General features: G+C 45.2%; 1 protein-coding gene across 1 annotated transcript in view; it reads right to left on the bottom strand.

The window, feature by feature from the left end:
* Window positions 1-13,480, bottom strand: part of GAS6 (growth arrest specific 6) — a 41,816-nt gene extending 28,336 nt beyond the window's left edge. The window contains exons 1-2 of the mRNA XM_068424546.1: window positions 13,388-13,480; window positions 12,777-12,943 (exon numbers count right to left, since the gene is read on the bottom strand). Of these exons, the coding sequence (XP_068280647.1) occupies window positions 12,777-12,943; window positions 13,388-13,457 (237 nt within the window). The 5' untranslated portion in view covers window positions 13,458-13,480. The remainder of the gene's footprint in view (window positions 1-12,776; window positions 12,944-13,387) is intronic.
* Between the last annotated feature and the right edge of the window lie 1,178 nt (window positions 13,481-14,658).

Here is a 14,658-nt window from a genome sequence, read left to right as displayed (position 1 = left end):
CTGTTCCCTACCTTGTGTCAACAAAGTGTAGCCATACAGCAAGAGCAGCAGTTTGCTGATGTCATGTGGATCTAACCTTGGATGTTAGAAAAATATCCAGCCTGGTGAGGCCTTGCCAGTTGCGTGATTGCTTGCACCAACACAGAGAAACAGCAGGAAAATGCAGCTGTGATGCATGGAAAGGTGGGAGATTGGCCTAAGCTGATCATTAAACCACATTCTTAAAAAAATACAAATATTCATGGCCAGGAAAAAGCATTTCTTTCCAACTTCACTTCTTACTGGATTTCATAATGTATAAGTCACTCGTTCAAGTGCTGTTAAAATTGCAGTTGGGGTGTGCAATGAGGGAAAACTTGTGGATTGTATTAGTGCTTCATTTTTTTAAAAAAATAAGCCGTTTCTAAGCTAATTATGAAAGCATATGCATAGTATAATTCTCTTTCATACAACGTGAGCAATTTTCATGTAACACTATGTGCAGTGAGATTCAAACAGTAAATATCCTGTATTCTACAAAATTAATTTGGTCTATCTTGATGCAATATTAAAAACTGTTTTATTTTCTCCTCTTATTACAGGTGTTTGGATAAGCTCATGCATACATACTGACATGTACATATAACAGAGACAGGCACACACCATAATTCAATTTAACCTGGACTGTCTGACGCAATCAATTGGTTGACAAGGTCATATAAACTAAGTTTTGCATTACTGTTATCCTCCAGAAGAATCAATCGCTTCTGGCAAATATGCTCCAGTTACTGAAATGCACTGTGTAAATATTCAGCCTAAATCATGAGAGCATCCATAAAGAAGTAAAAGCAGCTTACACTCATTCTAATTTTCAATTCTGACCTGAGGGTAATAGGCTTGGCATCTTTTGGGGTTGAGCTTTGTAATATCTCTTTGGGTTAACAAACTTAGTGAGGAGCTCAGAACTCACTATGGTCCCCTCTCCCTCTTTTTTTTTTAAGGTTTAGTTTCGGAATCACAGAATCACAGAATCACAGAATGTTAGGGATTAGAAGGGACCTCGAAAGATCATCTAGTCCAATCCCCCTGCCGGAGCAGGATTACCTAGACCATATCACACAGGAACGCGTCCAGGCGGGTTTTGAATGTCTCCAGAGAAGGAGACTCCACAACCTCTCTGGGCAGCCTGTTCCAGTGTTCAGTCACCCTCACCGTAAAGAAGTTTTTCCTCATATTTAAGTGGAACCTCCTGTGTTCCAGCTTGCACCCATTGCCCCTTGTCCTGTCAAGGGATGTCACTGAGAAGAGCCTGGCTCCATCCTCATGACACTTGCCCTTTACATATTTATAAACATTAATGAGGTCACCCCTCAGTCTCCTCTTCTCTAAGCTAAAGAGACCCAGCTCCCTCAGCCTCTCCTCATAAGGGAGATGTTCCACCCCCTTAATCATCTTCGTGGCTCTGCGCTGGACTCTCTCTAGCAGTTCCCTGTCCTTCTTGAACTGAGGGGCCCAGAACTGGACACAATATTCCAGATGCGGCCTCACCAGGGCAGAGTAGAGGGGGAGGAGAACCTCTCTTGACCTGCTAACCACACCCCTTCTAATACACCCCAGGATGCCATTGGCCTTCTTGGCCACAAGGGCACATTGCTGGCTCATGGTCATCCTGCTGTCCACTAGGACCCCCAGGTCCCTTTCCCCTACGCTGCTCTCCAACAGCTCTGTCCCCAACTTGTACTCATACGTGGGGTTGTTCTTGCCCAGATGCAGGACTCTACACTTGCCCTTGTTATATTTCATTAAGTTTCTCCCCGCCCAACTCTCCAGCCTGTCTAGGTCCCTCTGGATGGCTGCGCAGCCTTCCAGTGTGTCAGCCACTCCTCCCAGTTTTGTGTCATCAGCGAACTTGCTGACAGTGCAAAAGTCAAGTCAAAAGTCAAGTCAAAAGACAAGTCAAAAAAATTCAGTCAAAATAAAAGTAAATCTAAACAGCCTAAGTATTCGCATGAGTGCCCAGCTGTGCTATAACCACAAACTGAACTTTAGCCAGCACTCGAGGAGAAAAAGATAGCGGCATGTGATGAAATATTCCAAACATTTCTTTCATTATTTCCCCTTTATTCAATATACGTCACAAGAATGTGCAGATGTGTTTAACCACCAACAGGATAATCCAGACACTGGCAAGAACAACTTTTTCTGCACTCACAGGATGAGAAGTAGGAGCTTTTATATTCACAGCCACCAGCCTAAAAGCTCCAAGTCAGTGATGGCAAAGGCATAAAACTTCATTTTCTCCTTGACCTCTGATGAATGAGTTGAGTGCTAGAAAAGTTGTATAGAGTTTACTTTTGAATGAAAGCTTAAGGTAACTAGTTATTTTCATTGCACAAATAACCTTCCAAATGCAAACTGACTGTATATTGATTCAATGCCATCTGAACGGCAGAAGAGTGAAACTCCAAGACACTGTACCACCACAAGCTTCATTTCACGAGGTACGTAACAGAGGTAAGTGATTTAAACAGGAAGCTATTAATAGAAATTTAACCCTTCTTTCCCTATCTTCCTCATTTGCTTATGTTATACAAAACTACTTGCTGATCAGTATCACTTCTCCAGGTCTACAGCACCTGCTGATAATACCATTCCAAAATAAATCAACGTGATCACAGGTTCTAACATTACTCTTTCTTGTATGAGTTACTTTTCATATTTCTCCGTAATAAATTTTCCTTGCATCGGGTTTCTGGAAATACAATGACAACTTATTTCCATTCAGCCAAAAGATCAATCAAGACTGAAGGATGAATGATCTTTCCACCTTGAGAAAAGGAACTTGCTTAAACTGCAAGTAGCAGTCCCTTTTCAAAAAACTCTGATGAGACGTTTTCCCAGTTAAAAATTCAAGTTGTGCCTAAGCTGCACAGAAAGACAGCCAGACATGCACTATTTCTTGTGAGAGCACTCAACTCTACAACACCTTTTCAGTCTTCTGCGCTGTACTAAGTAAGATGTCAGGGAAGACAAAAACCCTATATAGGGTCAGGTCTCTGTTAAAAGTCTGAGACTCATCTTCCCTCCACCAGAAGGCTTCAATCGTATTTTCAGGATCCAACAAAAATGCCAAGAGAAATGCTTTGAGGCTTGCTAACAAGGAGGTAGCAAAGATTCTCTATTACTACTTTGCTGATTTCTCAACTAGTCAACTTCAATTTCAGGCTCATCAAACATTTCACCATCCAGGAAGCCACCCAGTATTCGCAGGATCGAAATGCAGGAGGTTATTTAACTGTGACCACTGTGGTAGCAAAAGTCACCACAGAATTATAGTAAGTGTTAAATTTTCAGCCTGGGCTCTGGTAAAAGAAGTCAACATTTAAATGTTGTCAGCCCTTCCGCTTTGGATTTCCTTTCCTAATTAGTGCTGAAAATAAAAGCAGGAGCAATGGGCTTTTTAAAATAAAAAGCTATAAACAAGCACATACTGGACATAAACATCCTTTGGATAATCTGCTGTACAGACACTGACCTCACCAAGCTTTCTAACCAATCTCTCCAGTAGTAATGTCCCAGTGCATGCAAGAGGAAGACAATACCTTGCAGAAGCACCAACCTCCACAAGAGACCAATCTTCACAAACGTAGTTTCAACAATTCCAACCTCTGTGCCTGTTCCTAGCAAGAAAACCTTAACGTATTTCCACCCCTGCTTCTTTCTGTCTTGTTCCCACATATCAACCAGTACGACTGGGATGCCAGAAGGTGCACCAGGACACCTGCAGCCTGCAGACCTGCATGGAGTATGAGTTACACACCACGCCTCATGTGCCAACAGAAGCACAGCTCAGCAGAGAACTCAGGTAAAGAGGGAGGAGTAGGAGGAACTGGGAAGTGCCTCACATCTACAAGTCTCCACCTTTTCAGTGAAGTGGAAAGTTTGGCATGAAGCCAGTCCCTCCAGGCAGGTCCTGGCTTGCTTATTTCAGCTCGGTTCAAGAGACCTTTTCCTTGCTGTCCAGGACACAGAGCTGTGCTTTAACAGAAAAGATTTAAGCTCTACAGCCCCTACCCCTTCCACACAAACACATGTACATGCTAGAAGCAAGTCTTTTGATACATTAAACACAATTATTGGTTTCCACAACAGTACTGCAAGACCTAAGAGTGCATGCTTTTATTTCAGGGTAGAGTGACACTTTTTCATGGGGCTAAGAAGTTCCTCGCCCACCTACATCCAGACCTTATTCCTACCCTTCTAACACAGCCACTACAACACTTAGTGTGCATATCTAAATTGAAAAGAGAGTGCAAGTTTAAAAGTGTCCTCAAAAAAACCAACCCAAACTCCAAGATATTAATTTTTATATTTGTTTTTTCTTACAAATGTTAACGGTTGTAGTGAAATAGTTAAGAATAGTTTCTGTGGAGTCACCCTCACAGTAGCTGCATTGAAACAACTGAGGAGAACAGCAACATGAAGGTAAAAATGCATAGCAGGGCTGTGGCGTCAAAGGGGCAGAAGTACCTACGTCAGCTTCTCTGCCAAAGGAAACCTACAATGTGACTGGGGTCACCATCTGTTTTCAACTCTATGGCCAAACTCTCCCTTAGTGGTAAAATCCAGAAGTTAGTGAAATTATATTGGCTATGCATTTTTAGAGAAGATGGAAGAACACCAAATCAGAACAGGCATTAACATGAGTCACTGGATGAAAATAGCCCTTCTGAAAACATAACAATGACCCTGTCTACACCAGGAAAATGTTCTCACTGTTGCTGAAAGTAATTGGCAACACTGGAAACCTCGGCCAAAAGGGCCTGCCAACTGCTGCTGTTTGTTCTGCTTGAGTACTAGGTCAGGTAAGCCTGATCAGCACTGAATCTAATCAAAATCATGTTTGAGCTGTAGTGGCAGCAGATAAAAGATGTAGCCTACAGAAGGACTGCTCTTGTTTCTGGGCAACTGGCTGAATGTGGCCCTGCCTGAGCAGGAGGGTTGGACCAGACGACCTCCAAAGGCGCTTGCCAACCTCAACCACCCTGTGATTCTGCAATTCTGTGACTGCAGCACTGCTAACACTGGAGGATTTCACAGACTTGTGTTAGCAATGGCAATTTCTAAAAAGCACTTTCTTTGTTACCTGGTTACCTCTTAGAGAGCAGCGACAACTCCCACATTATGCCCTTTTCTCATTTCCATATAATGACTCTCCCTTTTCCTCTTTCCTTCAGGACTGAATGTTTGTCTTGGGCATGGCCCGACCTCCTTGTTTATAAATGTACTTCATGTTTCCACACCACAGGCATGCACTATCCTTGCAAAGAAATGGCCACTACCTCTGAGTCCCACTGCTGATGCTCAAAGGAAGAGGAAGAAAACCCAAAACAATAAACAAGGTAACCCCCTCAGACATGTGCATGTGTGGAGAGCCTCTAGAACAGCAGGTCATAACAAAAGAGTTATGAAGGTACAGATGTGGAAGGGAGACCTGCTGAAAAATTTCCTTCAGATTCTCCAAGGCTTAGTTAGTCATTCATTTTTTTGACAGCATGAGCTGTGATGACCCCTTCTGCTTCTTCCCCGGCACTGGGCCTTCCCATCCTAAACCTACGCTGTCATTTGCAATGTGTTGGTGCAACCCTTTGTGAAGGTGCTTGGTGATCTGAACCAGGGAACTGATCCAGCTGCGAAATTATAATTTTTCTCTCCAGACTACTTTTCCTTAGATCAGTTCCTTAAATCAGTCCCTGCAGTTGTACAAATTGCTGTGCAGGCAGTGTGAACAGAATGGGCAGGGGGGTTGCTTACTACGGCTAGATCAGCTGAGCTCCCAAATGTGAAACTGAAGCCTGAAAAGATTATAATGTGAGTGGAGGAGAAGTAAACTGGAAGAATCCCTTCCCCCCACTTTCCACAGTTTCTGTTTTCAAATCGCCATCGTTTCAGTCATTTAGCACTTGCTGAATTACTTCACTGGGGACTGAAGTATGAGATAATGAACACTTTTGCCCTTCTTTAGTAACTGTCCTGCTCCAAAGTTTTCTCCTCTTCATACCCCAGCTGTGCGTCCCAGTCTCCAGAGCAGTCACTCTGTCTGCAAACCCCTTGCTATGTCCAGTCTCAGTTTCTTCTAAATCTCTGATGCTGATTCCATTCTTGTTCTTCATACTTACTAGAAGTAATTGCTTGTAATTCATTAAGTTCACTTAGCGTTTGGAGCACACATGAACCACAACTGCCAATTTATACAGATTCAATGTTTCTCTTACCTGATTCTCCTGCAGCTGTAGTAACAAACTCTGTGTTAGTTCCCAGTAGGCTGCTCCTCTTTTTTTAATTTAAAAAGAAAATTAAACAACCCTTTAGCCACAAAACAGTTTTCTTCATTTTTAATTGGCTTTTCCCCCACTCACATCTATGAAAACGTATTTTATTCCTCTAAAAAACTGACTTAAAAACTTTATCTGCTTTTTCCATTATCTTCCTTCTTGACCCAAACCTGCATAATCCCCCTGCTTCAATTTACCATTCTTAGCGTCTTTTTCCATCGTATCTTCAAACAGCCCCTCAGTGTAATATTCACCACTTTTGTTTTCTCTTGTTCCTTCCCTCCTGCTGCACAGGAGGTTTAGTGTGTAGTACTTTCGTGATGCAGTGTTTCAGTATTTCCAGGTCTGTTCTGAACATCTGTGCTAAACTCACAGATCAGGTAGGCACGAGTACAGTGTTGATGGAGCTGTGTCTGCTTCCACCAACAGCAAACTTTGCTCACCCTTCTCAATAACTTTTGATAAAGCAGCATTTAGCTAATAAATGTATGACCTGCCTTCCAAGACAGGCAGGAGTATTTTTGTCACCCTCCTGCTACTGAACTCCACCACCACAAACAAATGCTGTGTCTGTACCACCAAGCAGATAGATGCATCCTGCTCCACAGTCCCAATCTGCTTGCCTTCCAGATCAATTAGACCCACTGGAGTTTGGTACAACTCTCTCCCATTCTGTGTTTCCTTTATGAGAAACTACAGGAAGAAGGAAGAAAGGGAAGGGAGAACAACTGATCTCATCCTAGCAGAAAGCTGGGATGCCTCTGTGGCATACATGCAGACACTCAAACTTTTCTAGTTCCTTCTTCTCTCCTTCAATTCATTCCGTAACAAAAGTCTAAATCTCCTCTTATTTCCTTTCTCGAAGTCTATTAAGCAGGTACCACTGTGCCTGGGAATCCATCTTTCCGTATACTGAGTCCAAGCAGGTTAAATCTTCAGCACAGAGTTCTCTGGTAACTCTTTCCCTCTCCTAGATGAATTCTACACCAAGAAGAGATACAAAAATTTATACCAGCTATAAATCTAGCCCTTCCTCCACACTCTGCCAAAATGCCATAACAAATCGGTATATTGAGAAGAATTTTCACAGCAAGTAAATCCATATTTTTGCCTGGAACTAGAAAGGAATATTCTATACAGGGATGATGACATCTGTATTTAAAGATGGTATCGGTATTTTTCATGTCTAGACTACACAACATTCTCTAAATTACTCAAAGAAATTTTATACTGCTTAAGTCTCCCACTAACTCCTCCCCATACATTCCTTCATACTTTTCTGATTAGTATTTACAAATGTGTATCTACCTGGCTATTCTTAGAAATAAGACCTAAATATTGTCTGCCAAGTGCTCCTCGGAAGGTTTGAATGACTCTAGTCCATGTATGCAGCTCATCTGTATTACTGTGACCATGTCACATAACGGAACAAATAAAGAAAGAAAACCAATGAGCCAGTAACACTATGAAACACAACCAAACTGACCATTGTCACACCCTATACATTGCTTAGTCTGCATTTCAGCTTCTCGAAAAACCCAGCCTAGTAGAAAGAATGCTGTCATTGCTGGATGTTTTCTTAGGATCAGTAATTCTCAAGACATGACTGCAAAAAGCCCCAAAAAGCCTGGTCTGGTCTCGCTGCTGCCCTTGCCGTCAGTGGGAGACTGGACTAGATGAGCAGACCAGAGACCTCCTGAGTCCTTTTCAGCCCAAGCTACTCTGTGTTTCTCTGCCAGTGTTTTGTGTATCTGACAAGCCATAGATTTTAATAGGAGTTTGGATGAAAATCCCTCAAAAAGCAAGAGAACTTTTCATGTGGATGCCTACAAAAAAGAGCTGGCTTCCCGTGGTACTCTACGGAGGGACAAATCCATAAACAGTAAACACAGGTGGCCAGGCTGGCCTACGTCAGTGCTTCTGGTGGCCCTATCAGCTTTCACAGTATTCAGCATGGCAATTGCAATGGTGATCTGCAGGAAGACCCGCAATTCTTCAACAGTAACAATAGCAAGTGAAGATGTGCAGTGATAGATGGTGTACTGATAAACTATGGTACCAAATGATAAGAAGCTGCATTCAAACACCTTCCCTATGCTGAGCCTTTCAAAACAGAGAAACTCATTGCACAAGGACATGTTTTTGCTGTATTTATTCTTGAGTGAAATCCAACCTTTCCAAGAACACCAGCAACTACACTCCCTTCTGCCCTTTGTTTTACATGTTTGGATGACCACATTTTTAGAACAGGTCAACCAAATTCCTGAGCAGTTTATCAGTCAGTTAACAAGCTGGAATACCTTGACTGCATACCAAGGTCAAATATTTCTGCAGTACTGCTTTTTATAAGGCCTCATCAACATTTTAAATAAGATAACATTCTTATCTCTGTATCCAGGATATTTTGCAACTTCATCCCATCTATCACACCTAGCATATCTTTTTAATAGATCACATTTAGAAACAGTCCTCATACCTCCCATGAGCATGTTTTCCATCCTTATTTTTTTTCCCCACCATATTATCTTTTCATTTTTCTGCTTGATACCCCTAGCATAAATGAAATTATAAAAAAGGAACAAACCCAGAATTCTGCAGTAATATCTAAGGATGTTATAATCAGCTTCGTGAAAAAGATAGGCTGCAAGACTCATTAACCTAGGCTCACACTTCTTTTTACCATGTATAGTCATACAAATAGCACAGAGTGAGTTTTGTTCTGCCTCCTAAAAAAAAAAAACAATCTAAAAATGTTTCAATGGATCTTCCTTCCTCCAGTCTGGGTGAGTTGATATTTATATTTTCCGTAACATAAAAGACAAAAGCTGCACTGGCCTGCAAATGAATGGCTATTTAGCCCCGCCTAATACACTATTCTTAGCAGCTGATGTAAGTAATCACACAATGTGCCAACACCCACATTCAGGTTTCAGAGAACATGTATCTTCTGCTGACGGCTTGCAGATGTTAGTTTGTAAAGCTGATCACTGAAGCAATGGAAGAAGGGTGCTCTGGTGTAGGTAAACAACATTTCATTCCTATTTACTGGACAGACCTACCCCAGAGCACCCTTCTTCCATGCCTTCCATTGCTTCAGTAGGTATCTTTCCATAAAATATTATTCTTGGCTAGATGTTATAATTGGCAGGATCAAGCTGTGGTTTTACCTGGGAAGCATTACGCAAGCTATGCTGCAGCCTTGCTTCATCTCACCTGATTTCAGTAATCCTGCTCTGGCAGGGGGATTGGACTAGATGATCTTTCGAGGTCCCTTCCAATCCCTAACATTCTGTGATTCTGTGAACTTCTGGTGCTGTCTGACTGAACCGGTTAATGCAATTTCATATCACATCTTTAAGTAACAGGTCTGAAATTTAGGCCTTGAAATTCTCTTCACACAACTATAGGAGAGTTAGGAATGGCAAGGTTTGTAAGGAAGACTCATACATTTCATAAGGTCATCTGATGGGAGGGGACAGGGAAGCAAGAAAACACGTTGTGCTCACGTCGCAAGCCTTTCTTGAGGTCGAATAGAAGCAGTAAGCTATTAACTAATCTCAAAATAACCTTCAGTTGTCAAGGCTGCAAGATCATTGCTCCCATGGGACAAGTAAACAGCCAAATGCCTACATTTGTGCTCATCTGGTGCTTTAAAGCATAAAACCTGGGAGATGCAACAGCACAGATGAGCAGTGCATTGATGTGTTCCCCACAACTTTCCTACTACGAGGTTAGCCATAGGGCTTAGCGCAGGGCAAAAAGTGCTGTAGCTGTTTCTTTCTGTTAGGACCCAAGTAGTTCATCTCTGTGATCAGATTCAGCAGGCAGAGACAAAAATGTCAGCCTTCCTAAACTACAAGCAATCATCAGCTGTCAACAGTAATCTGTACATTTCCCCCATCAATAAAAAGTCCTCACTTTACCAGCATGGACCAGCTGCAGCCTGACAATATGCTGAAGCGTGACTGCAGTTACTGTAATTCCTCAAACTGCTAGGCGCTGTTTATCAACAGTTTTCATCTTTCCTGAGTCAAGTCTATCTCAGCTAGCTCCCTTCTTCTGTCAGCCACCAGGACAGGATGTACAAGGCAGCATCAGTGAAATGACAGCATGTGAACTTCCTAGCATTGAGGAAACACTTCCATTACCTCAGGTGCGTCTTACGGAAATTTGAAAAGATCAAAATGCGGATGAGGAAAATACTCTGCCCATCAAAACCACAGATACTGCTGGAGGAGTTGTCACCTATGCTTTACAAAGCACTGAAGGCTTCCAGTGTTTATAGTAATAACAGCCCGCACGCATGACCTCTGCCACCATGCATTAGAAAACTGCTACTGAACAGCAGCTGCTGCCTTCATTGTCAGATACAGATTGCAAAACGGATAGGAAGGGCCATAAATCCCCCTGATAGGCAGTGGCACACTTGCTTCCCAGTCAAACTGAAGCAAAGTAACAGCAAGGAGCAGGACATACTGCTCGTAGCAAACAAGTTCACAGCTCTTGGGAGGTTTGTGTCTCAGCAAAGGTAGGATCTTATGTCACTGCAGACCTAAAAGCATTATAAAATACAGTACTTTGGTGTGGAAGCGCATGTAAAATAAGCAAGGGGGCACAGACACTGGAAGCTCCTCTAGCCTTAGTGATATTTCTTCAGACATTTTCAGAACTAGAGACCTAGCAGCAGTAACAAAGGAAACGCACCAAAAAAAAATCACAATTATTTGCAATGACAGCAAGTTTGCGTTGTCCTGCAAAACACGCTTAAATGGCATGACTGGATCTTAGAGAATTTATATGACACATGAAAAGATTTAAAACCAAAATGATTTCACTTTTTCATTACAGTAGGAGAACTGCAAATTTTTTCCAATATATAAAATAAGTACCGAATATTGTTAAAAACTTCTGACACATTTACACAGTTTACCACCCTCTAAACTAATCTACCAATGTAGCCTTTGGCTGCTTTCTTGGCCAGAAGCCAGTTAGCAAAACTGGTGACCTCAGATCACCTTTTTACCAGAATGCTACAAAATCACAGCTGGGATATTTTTTCCTGCATTCACTGCTATATGGTGAATATTTATACTGAGCTTAAAGTTATGTTATTCAACATGAACATGGAAATAGTTGTGCCAGCCACTTTCACCACATTACAGTTATCCATATTCTGCATCAGCTCAGTTTTACAGGACAGAGCAGACACTGCTGCATGAAGATGTGACTACGTGTACAGGTAAGAGGTGCACCATTAAACGCTGCCTGGGCAAGTGCTCCATATTAAGCTCTAAATTAAAGACTGTCAAAAAGAAAAGCCAGCATCATGATGTTTTTGCTGTACTTACTACTGCCTCGTGACAACAAGCTACTGCACTGTATATCCAGCGCTGAGCCTGCTAATGAAGCACACATGTCAAGACTTGTCTGACGGAAGCATAAAACATCTCCTCAGATCTGAGTCCCTCCCTTGCCTGTGGTGTGTCTCTGTGTACACACACACACTCTCTCTCTCTCTGTCCTATCTTCTCCCTAGAGCTGATGCAGCATTAACAGGAACACGCTGTGCATTATCAAGCTTCAGTTTGAACACCAAGAAAATCCACTTCCCACTGCTAAATCAATGCCAGATAATCTCTGCAATGAGAACAGTCTATCCAAAACAGAGTAGAGAGGAGGTGTAAAGCAATTGGAAGAGTAAGCCAAGCTTAGTAAAGCAACACAACTGCATCCACATGCTGTCCAAAGTGAGAAGATAGATTGAAATGAAAGTCAGCCTTGAGAAGACTGGAAAAGTCAGCTCCACATGCAGTGTGCAGGCTGTACTGTGTGAATCCACGCTTAGTGTTAGAAGTGCAGCAGTACCACATTCCCATACACGTGCTCTCCTGCTGTTGTAGTGACAGGTCCCGAACCTACTGATTCCAAAATGCTGACCAAGCTGAATATGGTCCAAAAGTATTAAAGTGCGTTTATGACATACTTCTTCTGAGAAACCCCTATTCTGACATATGCCACAATGTTAAGGGGATTTTAAATACAGCTGGGATGGGAGGGTGAAGGAAAGAGGGATGGTCAGGTGTCCAGACAGAGAAGCCATACCATTATGTCACACTGGTCTTGCTTCATGGATTTACACCATGGGTGAACAGGGCCCTTCCACTCCCCAGAGACAGCGGTCATGCCCGCAGGCGCCAGGCTGGGCCGCTCACCCAGACCATCCTCACAGAGCCATTTCTAACTGGACAGCACTGACACAGCCCTTGCGCAGGCTGAGGGCTAGTTATGCCGTGTAGCTTTGCGTCCTTCACCTAATGGTTCTGGTTCCTCCTCCTCCCAACAGCTGCCCCAGATGGGCAGGCAGCTGGCACCCCGCTGCAGATGGATGGAGGGAGCGAGGGAGGGCTGGAGGGCAAAGCCGGACAACCCACCCAAATCTCCGCGGCGGCTCTGCGCCCTTACCGTCTCGGGGTCGTTCTCAAACACCTCCCGAGCCTCCTCCTTGCTGCAGTGCTCCTCCACGCACTCCCTCTCCAGGTGCCCTTGCTTGGTCTCCTCGAAGATCTGGTAGGCTCGCCGCTGCCTCTGCCGCAGGAACTGGGCAGCCTCCGGGGCGCGCAGCAGCACGGCTGGGGCGCCGATCGCCGGAGGGGGACGAGGAGGAGGAGAGGGGCAGGAGGCAGCTGTGAACAGCTGAGCCCCCCCCCACACACACACACCCCCCGCGCACCAAACCGCCCGGCCGCAGGGCACCCACCACCCCCCCGGAGGGCACAAAGCGCCCTCCCTGCTCGGCGCCCCGCGGCCTCGGCGCGGCCCCTCACAGCGGTGACCCCGCCGCCGCCCCACCGGCATCCCTCTCTGCAACCGCCGCCGCCGCCTTCCCCACCGCAGCCCGGCCGCGGCGCTGCGCATCCCCCCCCCCCGCCCCCGCCCAGCCCAGCGCAGAGCCGCGGGGTCCCCAGCCCCAGCAGCTCCCGCACCCCGCGCTCACACACACGGACGCGGTGGGGGGATGCTCGGCGGCGTGTGCGGGAGGGACGGGGACCCCCCCACGCCCCCGCGGTACTCACTCTGCGAGGAGTCCGCCGCCAGCAAGACGAGCAGCAGGGCGGCCCCGAGGGGAGCCGCGGGATGCGGCATGATGCAGCGGCAGCGGCGGCGGCTGGTGCCGGGCCGGGCCGGGCGCTGGCGGAGCGGAGCGGGGCGGGCGGGCGGTGGCGCGGGCGGGGAGCGCGCTGCTACTGCGGGAGCGCAGTAGCGGGGAGCCCAGCAGGGGAGCCGGGGAGCCGCTCGCCTGTCCTACCCAATCGCTCGCCAAGTCGCCGCCGAGCCGCGGCACAGGGACACACCTCGCGGCGGGCCAGCGGCCCGGCCCCGCGTACCTGCCCGGCCGCTGGGGAAAGGCCGTGCCGAGGTGCGTGGGAGGGTTCCCGGGGAGCGGGGCTGACGGGCGGACAGCGGGGCCCGGGGAGCTGACGGGAAGGCTGCTGCCCTCCCTCCGGGCGGGCTGTGCCGGCGGGCACATCTCTGTAATAGCTCGGGGGCTGGTCCTTAGAGAGGGAGAAGCTGGCACCAAACCCAGCCCAGTCCTGCCTTACATTAGGAACTTGGGTTCTCCTCACACCCCAATACATGTTTTCTTCACAGCTACATTTTCAGTTTATTGCAGTATTTTAGGGTAAACTCCTCAGGAAAGCGGTGGATGTGGTTTATACCAATATGTTCCAAAACGTCCTTTACTGTCCCTGTGCATCCGTAGTCACACAGGACATGTCGGATGTGGGAAACCCTGTTCGCAGTAACTCAGCTGTAGGGTCAGAGCTCGGAGCCGCACCTAGACTGCCTGTTGCCACCCCTTTGAGGCTGCCCCTGTTATCTGCCCTGCAGACACGTAAATCTGACAGATCAAGTAACCAAATCTATACATTCTTCAGGATACCTTTAATGGCATAACTTGTGTGACAAAATAAATTGTCTAATGTAATTTTAGTATTTAGGTATATCTAATACAGACTCTGTGTCTCCACAATAAATTACTGCAAATATAATGTAACTAATGTAAACAATATATTTATATTACATATAATTGAAGTAAAGTACATGAAAACATGACAGCCAGCCTACTGGTTCAAAGCAAGTATTCCTATGCTGGTATCTTCTGCCTGACAATAACCAATAGCAGAATGTAGGTAAGAGATATAAAAACATATAAACCACCATGGAGTGGTCTTTCTGTTTTCAGCTTCTGAAGTGCAGTGGAAGAATTCTCTAAGGTAAAAACTGTGTCTACTGTCATGCTACCAGCCACAAATATATCTCTTCTCCATGAATTTGTTGAATA

The sequence above is a fragment of the Nyctibius grandis genome, chromosome 2, assembly GCF_013368605.1.
Source record: "Nyctibius grandis isolate bNycGra1 chromosome 2, bNycGra1.pri, whole genome shotgun sequence".
Classification (NCBI taxonomy): Eukaryota; Metazoa; Chordata; class Aves; order Nyctibiiformes; family Nyctibiidae; genus Nyctibius; species Nyctibius grandis.
Note: the sequence above shows the minus strand (reverse complement) of the source record. Positions and strands in the feature narration are given on the sequence as shown.